The 20,631-nt window shown below is 43.4% G+C and overlaps 1 protein-coding gene across 1 annotated transcript in view; it reads left to right on the top strand.

Annotated features, from left to right (window-relative positions):
- The window catches only part of LOC126190679 (gamma-tubulin complex component 6), a 253,518-nt gene that overhangs the window by 209,435 nt on the left and 23,452 nt on the right, over window positions 1–20,631 (top strand). Inside the window, exon 15 of the mRNA XM_049931129.1 lies at window positions 3,840–4,159. Coding sequence (XP_049787086.1) covers window positions 3,840–4,159 — 320 coding nt within the window. The remainder of the gene's footprint in view (window positions 1–3,839; window positions 4,160–20,631) is intronic.

A 20,631-nucleotide genomic window follows, 5' to 3' on the forward strand; every position in this document is an offset into this window, starting at 1 on the left:
GTTCTCTGCTGCCAAGACTCGAGTAATGCACTTCTGCAGGCGTCGGACGGTCCACCCTCATCCTGCACTTTACCTCGACGGCCACCTGCTTGAAGTGGTGGACACTTGCCGCTTCTTGGGACTCGTGTTTGATGCCCGGCTCACATGGGTTCCTCATGTTACTCAGCTGAAGCAAAAATGCTGGCGGCACCTCAACGCCCTCCGCTGCCTTAGCCACACGTCTTGGGGTGCAGATCGCTGCACGCTGCTGCGATTGTACCGAGCCCTTGTGCAGTCCCGGCTTGATTATGGGAGCCTGGCCTATGGGTCTGCGTCCCCCTCAGTGTTGAAGTTGTTAGACCCCATACACCACTGTGGGGTTAGGCTTGCCACTGGCGCTTTTCGCACCAGCCCCGTGGATAGTCTACCGGTGGAGGCCGGGGTTCCCCCGCTGCGGATTCGCCGCCATCGTCTGCTCGTCGACTATGCTGTCCACGTTCATTGCTCGCCAGATCATCCCAATCATCGCCTGCTTTTCCCTGCTATGGTCCTCCATCTGCCCGAACAGCGACCTAGGTCTGGGCTTTCCGTCGCTGTCCGCGTTCAGTCCCTGCTGTCGGAATTGGGTTCATTCCCTCTTCCGCCTCCCTTCCGGGTCCGTGCACCTACGCCTCCCTGGTGTTTGTCCCGGCCGTCCGTCCGTCTGGACTTGGCACAGGGACCCAAGGACTCGGTTCCGCCTGTGGCCCTCCGTCGCCGTTTTCTTGCTCTCCTCGCCTCATTTTCGGACTGTGAGACTGTCTACACTGATGGTTCCCTGGTTGATGGTCGCACTGCCTACTCTTTTGCTCATGCTGCTCATGTTGAGCAGTGCTCCTTGCCGGCTGGCTGCAGTGTTTTTACTGCAGAGCTGGTGGCCATATTGCGCGCTCTTGAGCATATGCGTTTCTGCTCAGGTAGGTCCGTCGTCATCTGCAGTGACTCCCTGAGCAGCCTTCAGGCCATCGACCGCTGCTGCTATCCCTCCTCTCCTCTGGTGTCCTCCATTCAGGAGACTGTTTCCGCCATTGCCCGTTCTGGTCGTTCGGTGGTCCTGGTTTGGACGCCCGGTCATGTTGGCATCCCAGGGAACGAACGTGTAGACAGGCTGGCCAAAGGGGCGATCGACGCCCCGGCTTTGGAGGTCGGCCTTACGGCTCGCGACCAGCAGATGGTGTTGCGCCATAAGCTGATTGGGGTGTGGGCTGCTGAGTGGCGTGGCATGACAGCCCCGAATAAACTGCGGGCTGTCAAGGGGACGACCGATGTGTGGCGTTCCTCCCTGCGGGCTTCTCGCAGGGACTCGGTAGTCCTGTGTCGGCTGCGCATCGGACATACATACCTGACGCACGGCCATCTGTTGCGTCAGGAGGATCACCCCTTGTGTCGGTGTGGGTCCCGGCTGACGGTCGGCCACATTTTGCTGGAGTGTCCTCGACTGCGCACACTCCGGCAATCTTTTAATCTCCCGGGCACTTTGGCTTTGGTTTTATCTGACGATGCCTCCATGGCTGATGACGTTTTAAATTTTATCCGTGGTAGTCCGTTTTATGGTTCGATTTAGGGAGGTCCTGCACCTTTCCCTTTCTGTGTCTTTTGTCCTTGTGTCTGTCGCTGTTCTGGTGTGCCGTGAGATGGTTGACTCTTTCCCTTTTTTGTTGTCGTGGTCAGTCAACCAGTCTCCGGCCATCTTCTTCTCTTCTATTTCTTTCTGTCTGGTATTCGTCCGTACTCTTCTTTTCTGTAGTGTTCGTTGCCTAATTTGTGTTCTTTAGCACCTGGGGGGGGGGGGGGGGGGGCAGTCTCCTTCCCCTTGGGGTTTTATCTGCTCTGCGACTTTGTCTCGCTTGTTTTTGGAATGGGGGACTGATGACCTTCGCTGTTTAGTCCCCCTTAAACATCCCAACAACCACCACCACCACTGAATGCCACCTGGTAACTTTGTGGGCACGTGATGCAGCAACTTCGCGAAAAAAGGAAGATTGTTATAGCAAGGCACCTGGGAATGAGGATGTTGAAAATGGCCAAGCTGGCCAGCTGGCTGCATGCTACTGTCATGGACTTCTATGGGAAGTGGTTGAAGGACAATAAAACCATGAGTAAGTGACAACGAGTTGAACATCCATATCTCATCACAGTAGAGGAAGTCAGAGGCATGCCCACTCTGTAAGGCAAGATAGGCGGCAATCTGTTTCAGATCTGGTGACAGAGTACAATGCTATAGCAAGCGCAGGTGTTTCAGAGGACATCATTCAGCACACATAGTTGAACGTGGGATTCCACAGTAGACGACACCTACTTGTTTCCGAGTTGACCCGCTGACATCATCAGTTACAATTGTAATGGCTACAGGTTCACCAAGATTGAACCACGGGTCAATAAAAACATGTCTCTTGGTAGAATGAATCACATTTCTTCTTACAGTAGGTCAATGGTCATATCTGGATAAGCTTTCATCTGCACTTAAGATGCAGGCTGGTGGGAGTAATATTATCTTATGAGGGACATTCGCCTGGGCTTCTATGAGACCTGTGGTAGTAACTGGAAGTACCATGACAGCTGTGGACAATATAAACATTACTGCAGACGACCTGCATCCTTGGTATCTTCCCTGATGACGATGACATCTTCCAGCAGGATAGCTGTCCATGCCAAATATCAGAATTGTGCTACAGTGGGTTGTGGAGCATTATTTTTTTTTTTTTTTTTTTGTTTGAGCACCAGGTTTACCTATCTGAACCTGAAGAACACATCTGAGAGACTATCTGTGCCCACACACCACCTGTCTGTAATATACAGGAAATGGACATCTGGTGCAACATACCTGCAGATATCCAACAAGGTCTTGTTGCAGAATCGTTGCTGTATTGCTTTCTAAAGTGGGTGACCAACACAATATTAAGCATGTGACATAATGTTTCGGCTCATCAGTGCATTTCTCATTTATGTAAATCACCTATTAACTTAGGAAAATGTTGTTTAATATTGGTGGGATTGTATACCTATAGGCTCTTAAAGTCCCTAGAAAATGTTTTGCAATTGAAGCAGCTCCTTTAAACTACATAGGTGCAATTCATTTTGCTGCAGAATGTTTTGCCACTTCACACTGGTGTTCAAAGAATACCACTATTGATGGTTTCTTGGAGATTCTTAAATAAGGGGAAATTCTATTGCTAGCAGAATATAGTACTATGGTGCAAAACATCATCTGAAGCCGTAGCACCAGGAGCCTATGTACCTGTGTCTTGCTTCATATTTTGTCACATTTGTTCTTCACTGACTGCTATTTCTGGCCATGAGTTTAATTCAGATTTATTGTGCGTGTGATGTTTGTTAAGCTGAAACATTCATCATTATTTATTGGTTGCTTTCTTTACAGTAGCAATATATGTTGACTGGTTAGAAGTCTGAATGTGTAGCACTTACTTGGAATTTTATGCCTTTCATTTTCTTCACTTTTTTGCTCCAACTAAAAAAGAATTAGTGGCTGGCTTTATATGCCCCAGTTTTTTTTTTTCCATTTGTCCTTCAGAATTTTAGTTTGATAATACATTTATTTGATGGATGCTGCATTAATATCATTTAATCTAAGTCACTTTTTATTACCCATGTCTCCTCTCACACACCTGTCCTTTCTGATTATATGGCTAGCATGTTTTGTTTTCATTCTTGAGCCCCAGTTTCATTAACTGCTAGCAATTTAAATTTTGGGTTAAGAGTTTGATAATTTATTGCTTTCACGTCTCAGCTTTGTGAAATTTAAAACATTATCTTTTTATATAATATTTACATTAATTTTGTTAATGTTTTTCTTAACACAGGAGCACATGAATCAGTTCATTCATCCCGACTCCTAAATGTATCAACGTTGAACAGAGTCCTGGCACGTGCTGTGAGTGGTTCACCACAGGCAGAGCGTGATGTGAATTCGTCACGTCTCTGCTTCTCATTGTCAAGTACAGCAACAGGTCATTTGTCCCATACCTCTCCAAATATGTTTGCTTCATTAGTGCTGGGGTACTCAGTGGAGTGGCCATTGTGCCTCATTCTTACGGAGAGTGCCCTGGCCAACTACAATAGCATTTTTGGATTTCTGCTGAAAGTTCGGCGCATTGCGTGGGTTCTTGAACAAAACTTTAAGGTAAGGATATTGTTCAACATTTTACAATGATCTTAGAATTTTTGTCATTTGTACAAAGATATCCTGATTTTTCCTAAAAGACTACTTGACAACACAGTCATAGTGCATTTTATGCTCCAGCCAGTAACTGTACTAAATATATTCATTCCGAGTGTAGTTCATATTTGTTGCATCTTAATTTTGCCATAAAAGCAGTTTAGTCTTACGAAGCTATATCTTTAGAAATAAGTGATGAGGTGTGAAATGTTGCAGTTTCATTCCGTCACTTTACACATACTGTCACAGAATAGAACAACATAGACTAGAAACAAAAGAATCTGCTGGACAGGAATTTTTTGCCATAAACCTTCCATAGTTGATAATGTAATTTCTGGTTAAGTGGTCATAACAATATAGTAGAAGAGGAAAACTGTTAGTCACAGAATATTACATTACATTATTTAATATTGCAGGACCATAGGGAAATGAATTTTTAAAAGGAAACTGTTGTCCAATATGGAAAGAAGCAAAAATTCTTTTATTTTCTATTGCTGGACCATAGGGAAACGAATTTTCAAAAGGAAACTGGTGTCCAAATGGAAAAAAGTAAAAATACTTCACTCTTTGGCTAGCAACAGACTATACAAATAACACTTTACAAACGCTATGGCTTACAGAACCACAGAGTATGAACCTACCAATGACACAACAAAGTGTTGGAGGAAAAATGATTATTCAGCAGAGTAGTGTAGTGTAATTTCCTTTGACAGTTTACTATATTTCTCCATTTGAAGCACACAAATACAGAAAGGTAGGGACAAATAGATCACAGACAAATAGCTGGATATCAGTGTCCATTGGGCACAAAATTTGAGCAGATGATAACAATACCATCATCAAGTGCACTGATGGACTGACTTCCCAGGAGCTGCAGCAGTGCTTTTATCTCCCCCCCCCCTCCCTCCCCCCATCCCCTATCCCTTCCAACCTGCCGCACTGTCGGCAGTCCGTGCCCAGGAGAAGGCATACATCTAGCACCACCACCACCCTCCCCCAGTCCTGCCAACTCATTGCTCTGTCAACAGTTCACACCCAGATATACATGCTGGTGGTAACTCCACTGTTGCTCCGCCTTTCACTGAAGTCAGTTCATTATGGAATATCTCCTTCCTCTTCTTAGTCAGACTGAGTGCAGGTTCCGAGCCCTTACTAAAGATCTAGCCACTATCAAGGCTGATTAGCTGTTCTATTACTCAAATCTTGGTAGGTTCTTTAATAACACAGTGGCAGAAGGAGGCCTTCGTCGTATGGCCACATGGAAGAGACAAGCTGAATAATTGCCTCATACATTTCAGTTCTGTACATCAGAACACCAGTTTTACCATGAAAGTCAAGTGGTTGGAGCGCTACCCTTAAAAAAATTAAAAAAAAAAAAAAAAACACAGTGGACAGCATGTTTGGCCACTGTAAGAAGATGCTCATTAACCTATAGCTATATGCAGACAGCTGCCACCTCCCAGCGCAAAGGGGCAAGGTTCTCAGAAGATTGGCACATAGAGCTGACACCTTCTCTGACAATGAGAGTGTCAGCCGAAACATCTACAGAGCCCTGTGTCATGCACTGAGTGTACAACTGGTGCAAACAGAAGAGAAACATTGAGGGTGTGAGCCCACTGTGTTTATTCCATTTATCCACAAAGATAGGATAAATTCTCCAGAAAAACAAAGTGAAGACCGTTTTCCACCCATCATCTGAAACATGGGCACTGCTTGGTAGTGTCGAGGACAACCTCAGATTATGTAAGTCCTGGGTCCACGAGGTCCCTGCCAATGTGGCATGACATAATTATGTCGGTCAGATGGTACATACTGTCAAAGATTGGTGCTGTCCAGTGTCACACCGAACTGCATCAGCCTAATAAATCTGCAGTAGCAGAAAACTGCCTAATGTCTAACTTTCTGGGACTGTGCCATTAAACAATCTATCAAGATTCAAGTAAGGAAATGGCTGATCAGTTGTGATAGTGACTACGTCGTCAGTAAGGCCTGGGAACCTGCACTTAGTCTGATTAAGAAGGAGAAGATGGTATCCCACAATGAACCAACATCGGAGGCAGGTCGAGCAACAGCAGAGACATTGACAGCAAGTGTCCCTCTGCACGTACTGCAGACAGAGCAGTGAGGAGGAGGAGATGCTAAACGTGCGGCCAACCATGGGAGTGGACAGTATATGGAGTGGCAGATCAGAGAGAGGGGAGAAAAGCCTGACACCAGGCCCAAGGTAGTCAGTTCATGAATGCACCTGATGTTGGTAACAAGAATATTCTGCCTGTTCAGACACTAACAGCCTACTGTTCTCCTGTGAACTTTTTCGTCCTGAATTATGCAGGAAAAAGTTGAAGAATTGGAGAGCTCTTTTTAATTTTCTTTATTGTTTGTTTCATTGACTGCTGCTGTTCTCACTTAAATACAACACTAATTTTGGTATTTGTAGTTGATATGTAATTTTAAAAAAATCCTTGGTCAGAATTGAAGTTGCATTATATTTACGAAAAGAAAACATTTTAGACAGGCAAATGTCTGAGGTTTGGTACTTTATTTCTGTATTGTTGTTGGTCATTTTTAAGGTATTATGATCTTTCATTAGTTCTAATACTTGCATTGTGTTTTACCGCTCAGTGTCACTAGATGCAAAGACTGAATATGTTCTATGTGACATCATACTATGTGCAACAGTGTAATTAAATGACTCAATCTATACCACTGAGTAGTGACCATGGTAAAGTTTGTTGACACACTAATAGAACAGCCATTTAAGAAGGGAATTTACATCAGTGTGCAGTTGGTGACAGAATTCACAAGACCCCCCCCCCCCCCCCTCTGCTTTTCATTATGCTGAAGTGCAAGGCTTTACTGTCTTTTACTCAGCATAACAAGAAAGGAGACAAAGTGCCACCAACAGCCAACTCACCTGTGTCTTTAGCATATTTTACAGGAAAAGAAAATAAGATGCCAGCTGGAAAAAAGTTCGGAGTTAAGAAAAACTCGATTTTGAACAGAAAACAGTTTATCAAAAATGTCCAGTTTCTTCAGCCATAAAATGTGGAAGGAAAATAGTTATCTACTAGCATCACAGCCTGTCACAGTATGACATGGTGTGGAGCTTGTCAACAGTTATATTAAATGATTTATAATTTTATTATTCCCACTGACAAATGCTTTCTCTCTTACCTGTCATCACTGTTTCAGTAAATGCAGACAGCAATATGATTTGTGATGCTGCAGTTCTGACACATTACTTGATATTTCTAATACATTTGAATAAAATGGTGCATACATCACATGGAATCCTGTGAATTAAATGGCAAATAGCAAACTATTGACAATAGCTAATATTTTAAGTTTCTGTAATCTTGATCACACCAGAGTAAGGAGCCAGATATTTCATCTATATGAAAACCATGTTGTGTCTAAAGATTGTCGCTGTAGCTGTACTAAGATCCAGACAGATTTTTAGATAGATTTTTCCTATTTTTCTTGATTTAACTAAAAAAAAAAAAAGCTGTACCAGTACAAACAGCCCATGTTCATTGGCAGGACAGATGGATCCTGCTTTACACTTTTTGTTTTGAATCTGTAGATGTCACAGAGTCACACCATTTCTGGACCAAGCATGTGACAGATTTCGTCCAGCAGCTCTATCAGATGATAGGACCGTAACAACTTTTTGCATGGCAAGTTGGTGGTGATTTTCTCAAAAATGAAGATTTTATTGTGATAATTGTCTCTACTAGTCCTTAACACTAACAATAGGTTTAGCAACTAGAATATTAATTGAAATATAAGACAAATATAAGATTGCTGTGATGTAGTTGATGACAGTTTCCTTCATAGATACGTTATTGACACTATATCTTACCAGGCATCATGGATGGAAGCAATAGTTCTAATGGTATCCAAGGAAAGATAAGGATTTAAGTCACAGGTTACAGTGGTTGTATGTTTTATTAATAGTGCATCTAGAGAGCACGAATAATAGAGAAAATCAGAGTTTATAATTCCCATACATTAATACACATGACTAAAAATGCTGACAATCAGGTGTGGCTCTTTACAGCAGTACCTGAGTGATCCAAAACCAGCATTTTATTAAGATAATTGATTATACAGAAGTATATTAAAACCTTATACTAACTCCAGAGTGAGGAGTCAGTCACTTTCTCACCTTTTTTATTGTTGTCACCGTTTTAAATATTTGTCACCTGTTTCAACCTTGTTTGCCCTTTTAGGGAGAAAATAAGTTATTTGCTTTTATTTCAAACTTTCTGTATTTATGTTTGTTCATTTAACTTTTTGGAATGCTCCAGTGATGAAATTTGAGATAGGTTGTTCCTTTTTTATTTTTTGAGTATTTTTTATATTTTGTGCAACTCTTATTGGTGTCAAATATACCTTTATTACAACTGCTTCTCTTTTTGCTGCAGATTCTAATTTTGCTGTTGTAACAAAATTGCTGCTGTTCAGTTTTGAAAACTATCTTTTTGAAATGGCAAAATACAAATTCCATAGTGACTGGCTTGAAAAGATAGATAGTTTGAAAAGTAAAGTCTCTGCATGGGGGAAAATGTTAGTGAAAGTGAATTATTTTGCAATGTGTGTCCTTGTGCTACTAAGTTTGACACAAAATGTTTTCAGGTAATTTTTAGTGATTCACTTTCCACAAAACATAAGTGTGACTATGAAATTAAATGTGGACAATACCAATTACTTTCAGATGAAACAAAACAATACAGAGGCCATGTATCAAGGATAGTTCCACCACTGCTAAATTAATTTGGACCTTGAAGTCATTGGTTTCCAATTACTCTATGGATTTGTCTAATAAAATTTCTAATGTTTTTAAGATGATGATCCTTGAAAGTGTTCCTGAACATTTCTCATTTCTGTCTAAGAACGAGATATCTGTAACTGATGGACTGGTACTCTATTTCTGTGACATAACGTTAGAAGAAGCATATCAGTTATATTACACAATGAGTTTTGATGAAACTGCCAGTCTTAAATATAGAAACGAATTATACACAACCATCACATTTTGGTCAGAGAGTAAGAGTTACATAACAGTGTATCACCTGAGAACTTCATTTATTGGCAAAGCAGATGGTGGAACAGTACTTCAGAAATTATGTGAGGCACTTTCTAAAACTTATTCGAAATAAATGTCTTGTGGAGGGATCAGATGCACCTAATGTCAATAAATAAGTTTTTATGTGTTTAGATAGCGATGTCCAGGAGACTCGAGGCCGACAATTTATAAACTTCAGAACTTGCAACATTCATACAATGCATAATGTATGTGTGAAGGCTTTAGAGTGCATAGGTGGAGAAGCATCCGAATTCATGATCAATATTTACTTTTATGTTGACAGTTGGCCTGTTCCCTGGCAAGGATTTGAAGGAATTCGGTCTAAGTTTAACATTCCAATTTAAGTATTTTGAGAAATACTACCACGAGGTGGCTTACTTTATGACCTTCAGCCAACAAGATTTTGAAGCAGCATTATTACTTTCTTAAGCATATAACTTTAAAAATAATTCTGCTGCTGTTCAGTCCAGATCCTACACTGCAATTGTTAATGCTTGAAAAAACCTTCATTGAAAGCAGAACTTCATTTCATACTTTCTTCTGTAGAACTATTCAGTAACTTCACACAGTGATTTCAGACTGAACACTTTTGATTCACAAGTTGCATACAGAAATAAAAAAAAAAACATATTTAAAACCTTTTTGGCATGTGTTTTGAAGGTTTCTTTTTTGAGAAAAATTGAGAATATTTCTGAAGTTCTTCATAATGAACTCTTTAGACTGGATAATCTGCTTCCTCTTGAACAACTAGGTGTTAGCTGGCAAATAACCAAAGAGCTTAGTAAACTGAAAGAAAGCGAAGTGCTGTGGTTCCTAAATAATGCTCAAAAACATCCCAGCTTGCAAACATATGATGGAAGACACGTGCTTATTAAGTGTACCACTGAAAAGTTTTAGGTTGACCTTAAAGAAAAGAGTCAAAAGCAGAAGCTGCAGTGACTTGTTAATGGTTGCAGAAATGATGACATTCATTGTCTGGCAAAATCACATACTAGATGAGTGGAAGGTTCTACAGATTGAAAAAGATTATTCAGCTTTAGATAACAAAGGTATTTGCATTTACTGACATCAGCACATCTCAAAAAGAGACTAATCATCCATACAGTCAGAGTTCCCAAATGTTTAAAAACTCTTACATTGTCACATGAAAATGAAGACATAGAGAGATGATGTTGCATTTTGAAGCACATATTAGGAGAAGACAAGGAAGTGATGACCAGAAGATTTTTAAATACTGTTTTGACTGTGAAGGATGCTTTGGGATAATACTCCCATTTCCTCTCTGTGGGTATTGTGTAGTAACACTGTTCACGTTACGTCGCACTTCACTTAGCGTAGACCGGGACTGTGTCCTAGGCATGCCCGATGTTGACTGACTGCGCACGACCTGTCCTGCCGGAGTTGTTGTTGTTGTTCTTGTTGTTACGCCGGCAGAGGTCGCGTCCGAATTCTCGCGTGCCCTCTGGTGGACGGGACTCTACTGGCGGCAACTACCGTCCGTGACGTGCCGTGCCAATGTGCGCCTCCCGCGATCTTTCTGGTGGCTACTACACTCCTCCTCCTTCAGGGGGTGAAGCCACTGTGATCCACTGCGTCGGAAGGTGGAGCGTCGGGCAGGAGCGATGACCTCCACATCCATGGGATGGCCGGAGTCGAGGGAATCTGCCAACCCTCGAGCCAGAACCTTCGAATACAGCTGGAAGTGACCCACACGAAGAGGCCCCCGTCGTCCCACAACCGGAGCCCGGGACAGAACGGGCGACAAGCTGTCGAACTCTGGATCCTGTTCCACCTCAGGAGGGGCAAGACCCAGTGGCGGGGACGAAGGGGAAGGGACGACCACAGGGGAACTAGCCCCCTGCGAAACCGGGCCGGCTAGGGGGGCCGGCTCTCGCTGGGGCATCTCGAATGACGGCGATGCCGGTGCTGGAGCCACTGGAGGCTGCCAAGGCTGAGAACCATCGCAGTGCGGCAGAGTCACAGCGGGGAGAGGAGGTAACGTCCCCTGTGAAACCAATACAGGTGCCGGCAATGGGGAAGCCGGTGTCCGAGAGGTCGGAGGGTGGGTGTCCGAACGTGGACGGAGCTGATTTTGGTGACGACGTACCACCCGGTCCCCCGCCTGCAAGGTATAGAGCCGGCGGCCATGTCGGTGCAGGACCACCGCCGGTATCCAATGTGGATTGCGACCAAACCCACAGGCCCAGACTGACATACCCAGTGGAAAACCAGGTACTCCGTTTTGTGAAGACTGGCGAGGACCAGGCTGGAGGAGGTGCAGCAGAGTCCTAGGTTGACGCCGATGGAGGAGCTCTGCGGGGCTGCGGTCTCCCATTGGTGTGGTCCGGTATGCCGTCAAGAAAAACGTCAATGCTTCCTCTCCCGGAAATTCGTGCACATACTTTTTCATCTGCGTCTTAAAGGTGCGCGCCATGCGCTCAGCTTCCCCATTCGATTGTGGATGGAAGGGGGGAGAGCAAACGTGTCGAATACCGAAGCGCCTACAAAAATCCTGGAAGGCCTGCAAAAGAAACTGCGGTCCATTGTCCGAGACCAGGGTGATTGGCAGACCTTCCACAGAAAAGATTTTTGTGAGTGCCTGGATTGCAACTTCTGAAGTGGTTGAGGAGCAGTACACATGTCTGCGAGCCAAGGTTTTAGTACGGGAAACACCCCAGTGCCCCGCATGTAATAACTTGAGGACCTCCCTTCGTAAACTCGCAGGAACAACCACGCGAGGAGCTGTATCATTGGTAGCCAGAAGGAGAACTCCTTCCAAGACCGAGAGACGGTCTCGTAGAAGAAAATAATTACGAAGAGGGTCCGAGGCCCGGCCCGGAGGGCAGGACGACCACCCCTGCTGAATGAGGCGAACTACTTGCCGGAGAACCGGGTCAGCCGCCGTTTCCCTGGCGACTCGAGAACCAGTGATCGGGAAGCCATCAACCGCTTGGCGGGACGCTACATCCAAATGAAAACACATAATCTCCTCTCGATCAAATGTAGGGTCCGGGCCCACCGGAAGACGGGAAAGAGCGTCGGCGTTGGCATGCTGGCCTGTAGGGCGAAAACGAATGTCATAATGGTACTTAGAGAGGAACAAGGCCCAGCGCTGTAGTCTGTGGGCCGCCCTATCCGGAATCTGAGAGGCGGGGCCAAATAACGATATTAGCGGCTTATGGTCAGTGATTAACTGAAACTTCGTGCCATACAAGAAAGGGTGAAACTTGGTAACAGCGTAGACAATGGCCAAAGCCTCTTTTTACACCTGGGAGTAATGGGCCTGCGCGGGACTAAGCGTTTTCGACGCAAACGCCATGGTTGCTCGGAACCATCTGCATTGCGATAGGCCAGAACCGCCCCCACCCCATACTGCGAAGCATCCGTAGCCAGGACCAACGGCTTATGGGGATCAAAAGTAGCCAAACAAGGGGCTGACATGAGGAGGCCCTTCAACGAGGTGAACGCTCGCTCACATGCAGGCGACCAATCAAAAGGAACACCCTTGTGCAGAAGGCAGTACAGGGGGTGGGCTATAGTGGAAGCCCTGGGAATGAACCGGTGGTAATAGGCTATCTTGCCTAAAAAAGCTTGTAACTCCTACAGCGAAGTGGGCCGAGGAAGGTTGACGATACCTTGGACCAAACTTCCTAGTGGCTGGATGCCGTGCCGAGATATGGTGTAGCCCACATACTCAATGGACGGTTGGAAGAAGGTTGACTTATGCAGGTTGCAACGCAAGCCCACAGACCTGAATTTGAGAAAGAGGGTGCGAAGGTTGTGCAAGTGGTCTGTCGTGCTGCGGCCCGTGACAATTATGTCATCCAGGTAATTAATACAATGAGGGATTGTCGACGTGACATGCTCAAGATAACGCTGGAATATCGCCGGGGCACTGGATATTCCAAAAGCCAACCGCTGGTATTGGTAAAGGCCAAACGGGGTGTTGACGACTGCCAGCCGTTTGGAGTCCTCATCAAGTGGTATCTGATGATAAGCCTCTGACAGATCGATTTTCGAAAAATAGTGGCCTCCCGCCACGGCGGAGAACAATTCATCAGCACGAGGCAAAGGATAGGTGTCCACCACCAATTGGGAATTAATGGTGGCCTTAAAATCGCCACAAAGACGTAATTTTCCCGAGGGCTTCTTGACAATAATGAGGGGCGAAGCCCACTCACTGGAAGAAATGGGAAGAACGACCCCTAGGGCTGTCAGCCGGTCTAGCTCTTCCTTTACCTGAGGGCGGAGAGCCAAGGGGATCTGCCTCGCGCGTAGAAAACGCGGGCGAGCCGACGCCTTCAACGTTAAGTGAGCTTCAAAATCTGAAACACGCCCCAGGCCCTCCTCAAAAATATCTGGAAAGTCTGAGATCAAAGATTCCAATGAGTGATAGGGAACGTCTTCGGAGACCAACTGTATGGTGTCAGCGATAGAAAAACCGAAAGCTTGAAAGGCATCCAGGCCAAAAAGGTTAGCGGAGCTCGCATCACTGACAACAATAAAAGTAATAGACCGAGTGACTGATTTGTAAGTCACGTCGGTAGTGAATTGACCCAGTAGGGAAATGAACTGTTTACCATAACCGCGTAGACGCCGGTAAACTGGCGCCAACGGGGGCGATCCAAGGTCGGAATACGTTTGTGCATTCAACAACGAAACTGCCGCGCCCGTATCTACTTGCAGTTGTAACCGGCGCGACCGAACCGACACCTCGATAAAGAGTTTGCGTGCCGATGCGTCGGGAGCCTGACCCGATGAAACTTCCTGAATGTCAACGTCCATGTCCTCTGGACTTGCTTCCTTCGATTCCTTTGAGGCTGAGCGGCAAACTTTAGCAATGTGACCGTTTTTATGACATTTGCGACAAACGGCCCAACGCTGGGGGCACTTTGACCGATCATGATGTAGATAGCACGACGCACAGGACGGCAACAGGGGCCGGCGGCCGGAATTCTGTTTACACGCCGCGCGGGAGCAGCCGTAACGGCCGGATTGTACCGCTCGCACGTCGTCCACCCCGGACACAGTGGACGCGGCCGCGCCGCCCTGAATCTCCGCAACGTCACACCACGCCTCCAGCTGTTGACCTGCAGCGTGAGAGACTTCATACGATTGAGCAATGGACAGGACTTCCTCGAGGGAAGGGTCTTCTAACTGCAGGGCCCGTTGCCGGACCTCCCGATCAGGGGCCGAACGAACAATGACGTCGCGGACCATAACATGGGCATACGACTCCCGCGACTGCTCCGTGACAAAATGACACTTGCGACTAAGACCGTGCAGGGTAGCGGCCCACGCCCGGTAAGACTGATGGGGCTGTTTCTTGCATTGATAGAACTCGACCCTAGCCGCCACAACATGCATGCGGCGGCGATAATATGAAGACAGCAATGAACACAATGCGTCAAACGACAAGGACGAGGGTTCCTGCAACGGCGCTAGCTGCCGCAAAACTTGATACAGCGAGGGAGATATCCAAGACAAGAAGAGAGCACGACATACCTCCGCATCGGCAACATGAAACGCCTGGAAATGTTGCTGAAGGCGATGTTCATATGCGTCCCAATCCTCCGCTGTCTCGTCATACAGGGGAAAGGGAGGAGGGAACTGCGCCGGAGCAGACGGCGTGGAGAGCAACGCCAAAGCACTTGTTTCATGGTGGCCATGAGCTCCGTCTGCTGCGCAACCAAAACCCGCACCAAATCCTCCATGCCGTGGAGAAACTGCGAAACCGGAACAACGACGCAACACGCGAAAGAACGACCCTACTCGTCGCCAATTGTGTAGTAACACTGTTCACGTTACGTTGCACTTCACTTAGCGTAGACCGGGACTGTGTCCTAGGCATGCCCGATGTTGACTGACTGCGCACGGCCTGTCCTGCCGGAGTTGTTGTTGTTGTTCTTGTTGTTACGCCGGCAGAGGTCGCGTCCGAATTCTCGCGTGCCCTCTGGTGGACGGGACTCTACTGGCGGCAACTACCGTCCGTGACGTGCCGTGCCAATGTGCGCCTCCCGCGATCTTTCTGGTGGCTACTACATATTGACTCACAGCTCATTAGGTATGGATAGCAAGTGCTTGCAAATTACATTGCTTATAAAGAAGGATGTGAATGGAAAAGAAAACGTGAATTAAAAGAAAAGTAGCAAGAAGAACAAAACCAAAGGCTCCTTGAAGAGGAGATTAAAATGGTGGATAACATAAATAAAATCAGCTGACTGTGAGACAGCTGCTGTGAAAGTAAGAGAATATCAAGTATCTAAGGAGGCATGAAAAGAACTTCTTTCTCAAGCTTGAACTAAACTGAAGAAATCACTCAGAAAAGATTTAAGGGGAATAGGACGTAGAAAGGGCCGATTTGGAGCAGGAGAGGGCCCACAGGGCATTTTCCACTGTCTATACTTCTACAAATAAATTCATAAAACTTTGTCAACATGACGAGGAAGGATTCAGGATTCACACTCATAGCAGTGGAAGTTCAAAAACATAACATAATAAATTTTTTTTACATGTGAAATTTCATCATTTTTTCACTTAGAATTGGGCGCATTCATTGCTGTAGGTACACTTTTCTTCATAAGTAAGAGAGATTCTTTGATGAATGTTGCACAGCATACAAACCATACTTACTGGTATAAGAAACTCTAGAATTTATTTAATTTATGAAAAAATGAATTAGCTGTTACATTTTAAATTTTATAGTTAATTATCTCAATTTTCCTCCACAGTTTTAATAGATTTGGAAAAACCCTAGAGTTTCATACACCTGTAAGTATGGTTTGGGTGCTGTGCAAAATTCATTGAAGATTCTCTCTTACTTATGAAGAAAAGTGTACCTATAGCAACAAATGCAGCCAATAGTAAGTGAAAAAATAATGAAATTTCACATGTAAAAAAAAAAAAAAAAAAAAAAAAAAAAAAAAAAAAAAAAAACCACTGCTAGGAGTGTGAATCCTGAATCATGATGACAAAGTTTATGAATTTATTTGTAAAAGTATAGACAGTGGAAATTATAAAGTCCTGTGGTGCCTCTCCCGCTCCAAGTCGGTCCGTTTGACATCCTACCCCCTTAAAGACAGCAAAACTGGTTCAGGGTATGTACAAGGGTGCACAAATCATTAAAGAGAAGAAGGAGTGAAAGAAAGTGAGGTGAAAACCATTCAGAAAAACCTTGAGAAAAGAAAATCTAGTATGATTACTTCTGTTCTTGCTAAGATTCCTAAGAAACAGTAATCAAAAAATATTTTCTTGATCTTTTTCCAGTACTGAAGTGTAGCATATCTTTAGGTGTAAAAGTGTGATGTTATTTAGTGTGTGAATTAAGGTCACCAGTATTGAATTACCAATACCAAATTACAATGTAGCTACATATACAAGGAAAAAACTGGTCATATCCCATCCAGAATCACAACAGAGAAATTTATTATGGTCTGTATCAGTCTTATTTCTGGGGGATTATTGAAAATAATAACAATTAATTTATGGCATATCAATTTATTGAACTAATTTTTCACATTTTAATCACCTTTTTCAAATATTTCATCACCTTTTGAATCACCTATTACAAATATTTTGTCACCTTTTTCAAGTGCCATCATGGATCTCTAGCCTGTAATTCATACAACTATTTGAAATGACAGCTCGAAGCACTGAGTTTTGCTAGAAATATAAGCTTGCTTATTAACTCTGAGCAGCTTACATAACATTGGTTACCAAACCCAACTTCAGTGGCTTGTCTGGTGCCTTTTTCATGTTTTCATTTATTTTCTGTTATACTCCTCACTGTGATTTTGCAGTCACAAAGAAAAATCAGTATGCAATTTCAATAATAGTGCAGGATCACAAACTCTACAGTGAAACTATTGTGCTCATTCATGGTCTTGTTTAGTAACCTTGAAAGTATCTGGATACTAAGAAAAGACACAGAGAACTGTGTAACACCAATTTTGTGAAGCCATCTTTTTGCAAATGGGTAATGATTTTTGAAATTTCTTATTTTTCATTAATGACACAAAAACTAAATTTTGGGTGTAGGAGTTTTCATTGGCTGTGACTTCCACCTCTGTCATGGCCTAAACTAAATCAATTTTACCCCAGTTAGCAGCAGGAGAAATCATCTTTGAATAGGATTCCAATTGATAGTTGAGCCCAACACTCTTCATATGGCTTTGGCAGAGGTGACAGACTTCTTTTAATGCATTTTAAAATTTGTGACTCGAGTGAGAATCAAGCACAAGGCCTTGAGAGTACTTTGCAAGAACCAGTCAATCGGACCATCCAAACGCACAAAAATGGTCTTGAGAAACAGGGTTGTCAATGATTGACTTACATTTAAATTAGTTGAGAGTTGAAGCCTACTGCTTCTTAAACTATATTTCACCTGCTAAAAGTATCTAACACACCACTAATAGCAAAACCTTTCAGAAAATGTTCTGTGTAAGAGCCCAAGGATGCCTGTTGTAATGAGAGCAATTGCTAGTTAAGTGTTTCCTCTCAGTGCAACAGATGCTGGCCAGTAGCTTACTGATACCAGCCAACATCCATCCATGTGATTTCAGTGCTTTGCACCTTACACCCATGACTGACAGTGCACATTGCAACATTTCTGTCAACAAACATAAAATTATGTATCTTTGTGGTTTGGTTTTCTGCACTAAATATTTTTTTATGATCCAAGTGAACAACAGTGGTGTGACCACTGCTAAAGCAGTATATGACATGAGGAATAATGAATCATGTAATCTGTGAATACCAACAAATTTTACCTGAAATAATTAGTTGATGTAAAAGTTCATGATGTTTTTGGTTGGCATGTTGTCACACATGTTGCTGTAAGTGTATTTATCAACTGTCATTTTTTTATTTGAGGTTCCAGTATTTTTCTTGTGGTGGCACATTGAATGTTGCACATTATAAGAGTGGTCTTTAAGCCTTAGAAAATGGAGTTTCAAATGGGTATTGATAAGGAAGATTGTGGACAGGGGTAGGCAGTGGAGGCATTTTAAAACATTTGTGCCATTTCAAGAATATTGGTTTGGTGCAGTTCTCCATGCCAATCCAGTCACATGCAGCCTCTCTGTCTCTGCTTAATGACTGCAACCTATGACCACTTTGACCTGCTTACTATATTCAAATCGTGGTCTTCATCAACTATTCATTCCCCCTCCCCCCCACACACACACACACACTCTTCTCACTATTACCAAAGTGATGATTCCTTGATGCCTTAGGATGTATCCTATGAAATGATCCCTTCTTTTATTCTTTTAGTCAAGTTGTGACAAAATTTCTCTCTTCCCAAACCAGTTAAGTACTTCCCCATAGTCTTGATCTATCCTTCTAATCTTCAACATTCTTGTGCAGCATCACTTTTCAAAAGCTTCTATTTTCTTCTTGTCTGAACTCTTTATAGCCCACATTTCACCTTCATTCAAGGTTACACTCCAGACAAATATCTTCCAAAAAGGCTTTCTAACACTTAAATTTATATTGGATGCTAACTACTTTCTCTTTCTCAGAAACACTTTTGCTGCTGTTGCCATTCTGCATTTACTATCCTCCCTGTTTTCCCCATCTTCACTTATAGTGCTCCCCCAATAATAAAACTCCTCTGCTACTTGTATTGTCCCACTTCTAAATGTAATTCTCTCAGCGGCACTCGATTTAATTAGACTATATTCCATTATCCTTGTTCTGCTTTTGTTGATATTCATCTTATAAGCTCTTTTCAAGACACTATGCATTCCATTCAACTGCTCTTTCAAGTCCCTTGCTTCTCTGACAGAATTACAATGTCAACCTCAAAGTTTTTATTTCTTTTCTCTGAACTTTTAATTTCCTTTCAAAATGTCTCCTTGGTATCCTTTACTGGTTGCTCAGTGCACATGCTGAATGACATTTGGAATAAACCAGAACCCACTCTTGCTCCCTTTTCAACTACTACTGCCCTTCATGTCCTTCACCTACAATCTGTTTTTATGAATAACTTTCCACTCTCTGTATTTTATCCATGCTACCTTCAGAATTCACATGTCTTCTAGTCAGTGGTGTTAAATATTTTTGACAAGTCTGTAAATGTAAATTTACCTTTCTTCAGCCCATCTTCTAAGATATGGTCAGTTTTGCATCGTGTGTCCCCTGCTTTCATTGAGAATTCAACTTATCTTCCCTGGGCTTGACATCTACTAGTTTTTACATACTTCTGTAAGTAATTTGTGTCAGTATTAGACCAATAATTCAGTAATATTCACATTTGTCAGTAACTATCACCTTTGAACCATCTGGTGCTGTTCCATCTGTAGCAGCACTGAATTGGGATCAACCTCTTTATGAGAGTGCTATAATGCCAAGCACTGACCAGTGAGATGCAGTCCAGGAGACTTGGTATGGACTATTATTCCTGTACAGAAAGTGGGACTATCGGAAAAGTTACTAAAGTGCTACTTTGGTCAGTTGGTTTATTTGGGAAAGGGGATCAAACAGAGTGGTCATTGGTCCCATCGGATTAGGGAAGGATGGGGAAGGAAGTCAGCTGTGCCCTTTCAAAGGAATCATTCTGGCATTTGCCTGAAGTGATTTAGGGAAATTACGGAAAACCTAAATCGGGATGGCCGGATGCAGGTTTCAACCATCGTCCTCCCAAATGCGAGTGGGTCAAGAAAGTTGCCTAAACACAGCTGGTGGGTAACTCTCAACCAACCAGAATAAGAGCCTCCATTTAGAACTCCATGGAATCTGATTTATATTTTCCCTCTCACAGTAACTTTTGCTCTGAGTCTTCACTGTCTGGCATTCCAACACTTGTCACCAGTTTGAACAATGAACTGACTGTTTTACAATCACTGTGGATTTTGGACAGCTGCCAAGGAGATCTACATTTGTTAATACCTGGTGCTTGCAATTTTTTGTCTTTGATAAATAAAGTTCATCAGTGGTTAGTGCAGTTGTAGCCAACTAGGTTGTCTGTGTCTCGTGTACTTTTAATATCAACTTATATATTGGAGTCATCAGTCTTTCAACTTTTAGCCAATGATTAGGCATTCGTCCAAACTCAGAGGTCAGTCAGTAAGTCACTTAGACAGAGGCTTGAGGGTTTACAGCTGAAATATTGAAAGAAGAACTAAAGACATTCCACGCGCATGTACACAAAATAGTGATATATTTATCTCCATGGAGAACTTCAGAAACAGCATTACAGATACAATCATGATGTCTTTTGTGGCACATTTAAACAATGTAAAATCCAGGATGGAGTAATGACAATATTATGAAAAGGATAGATTGCTACCTGCCATATGGTGGAGATGTTGAGTCACAGACAAGCACAACAAAATGACTGCTAAAT

This window comes from Schistocerca cancellata, chromosome 6 (genome assembly GCF_023864275.1).
Source record: "Schistocerca cancellata isolate TAMUIC-IGC-003103 chromosome 6, iqSchCanc2.1, whole genome shotgun sequence".
NCBI lineage: Eukaryota > Metazoa > Arthropoda > Insecta > Orthoptera > Acrididae > Schistocerca > Schistocerca cancellata.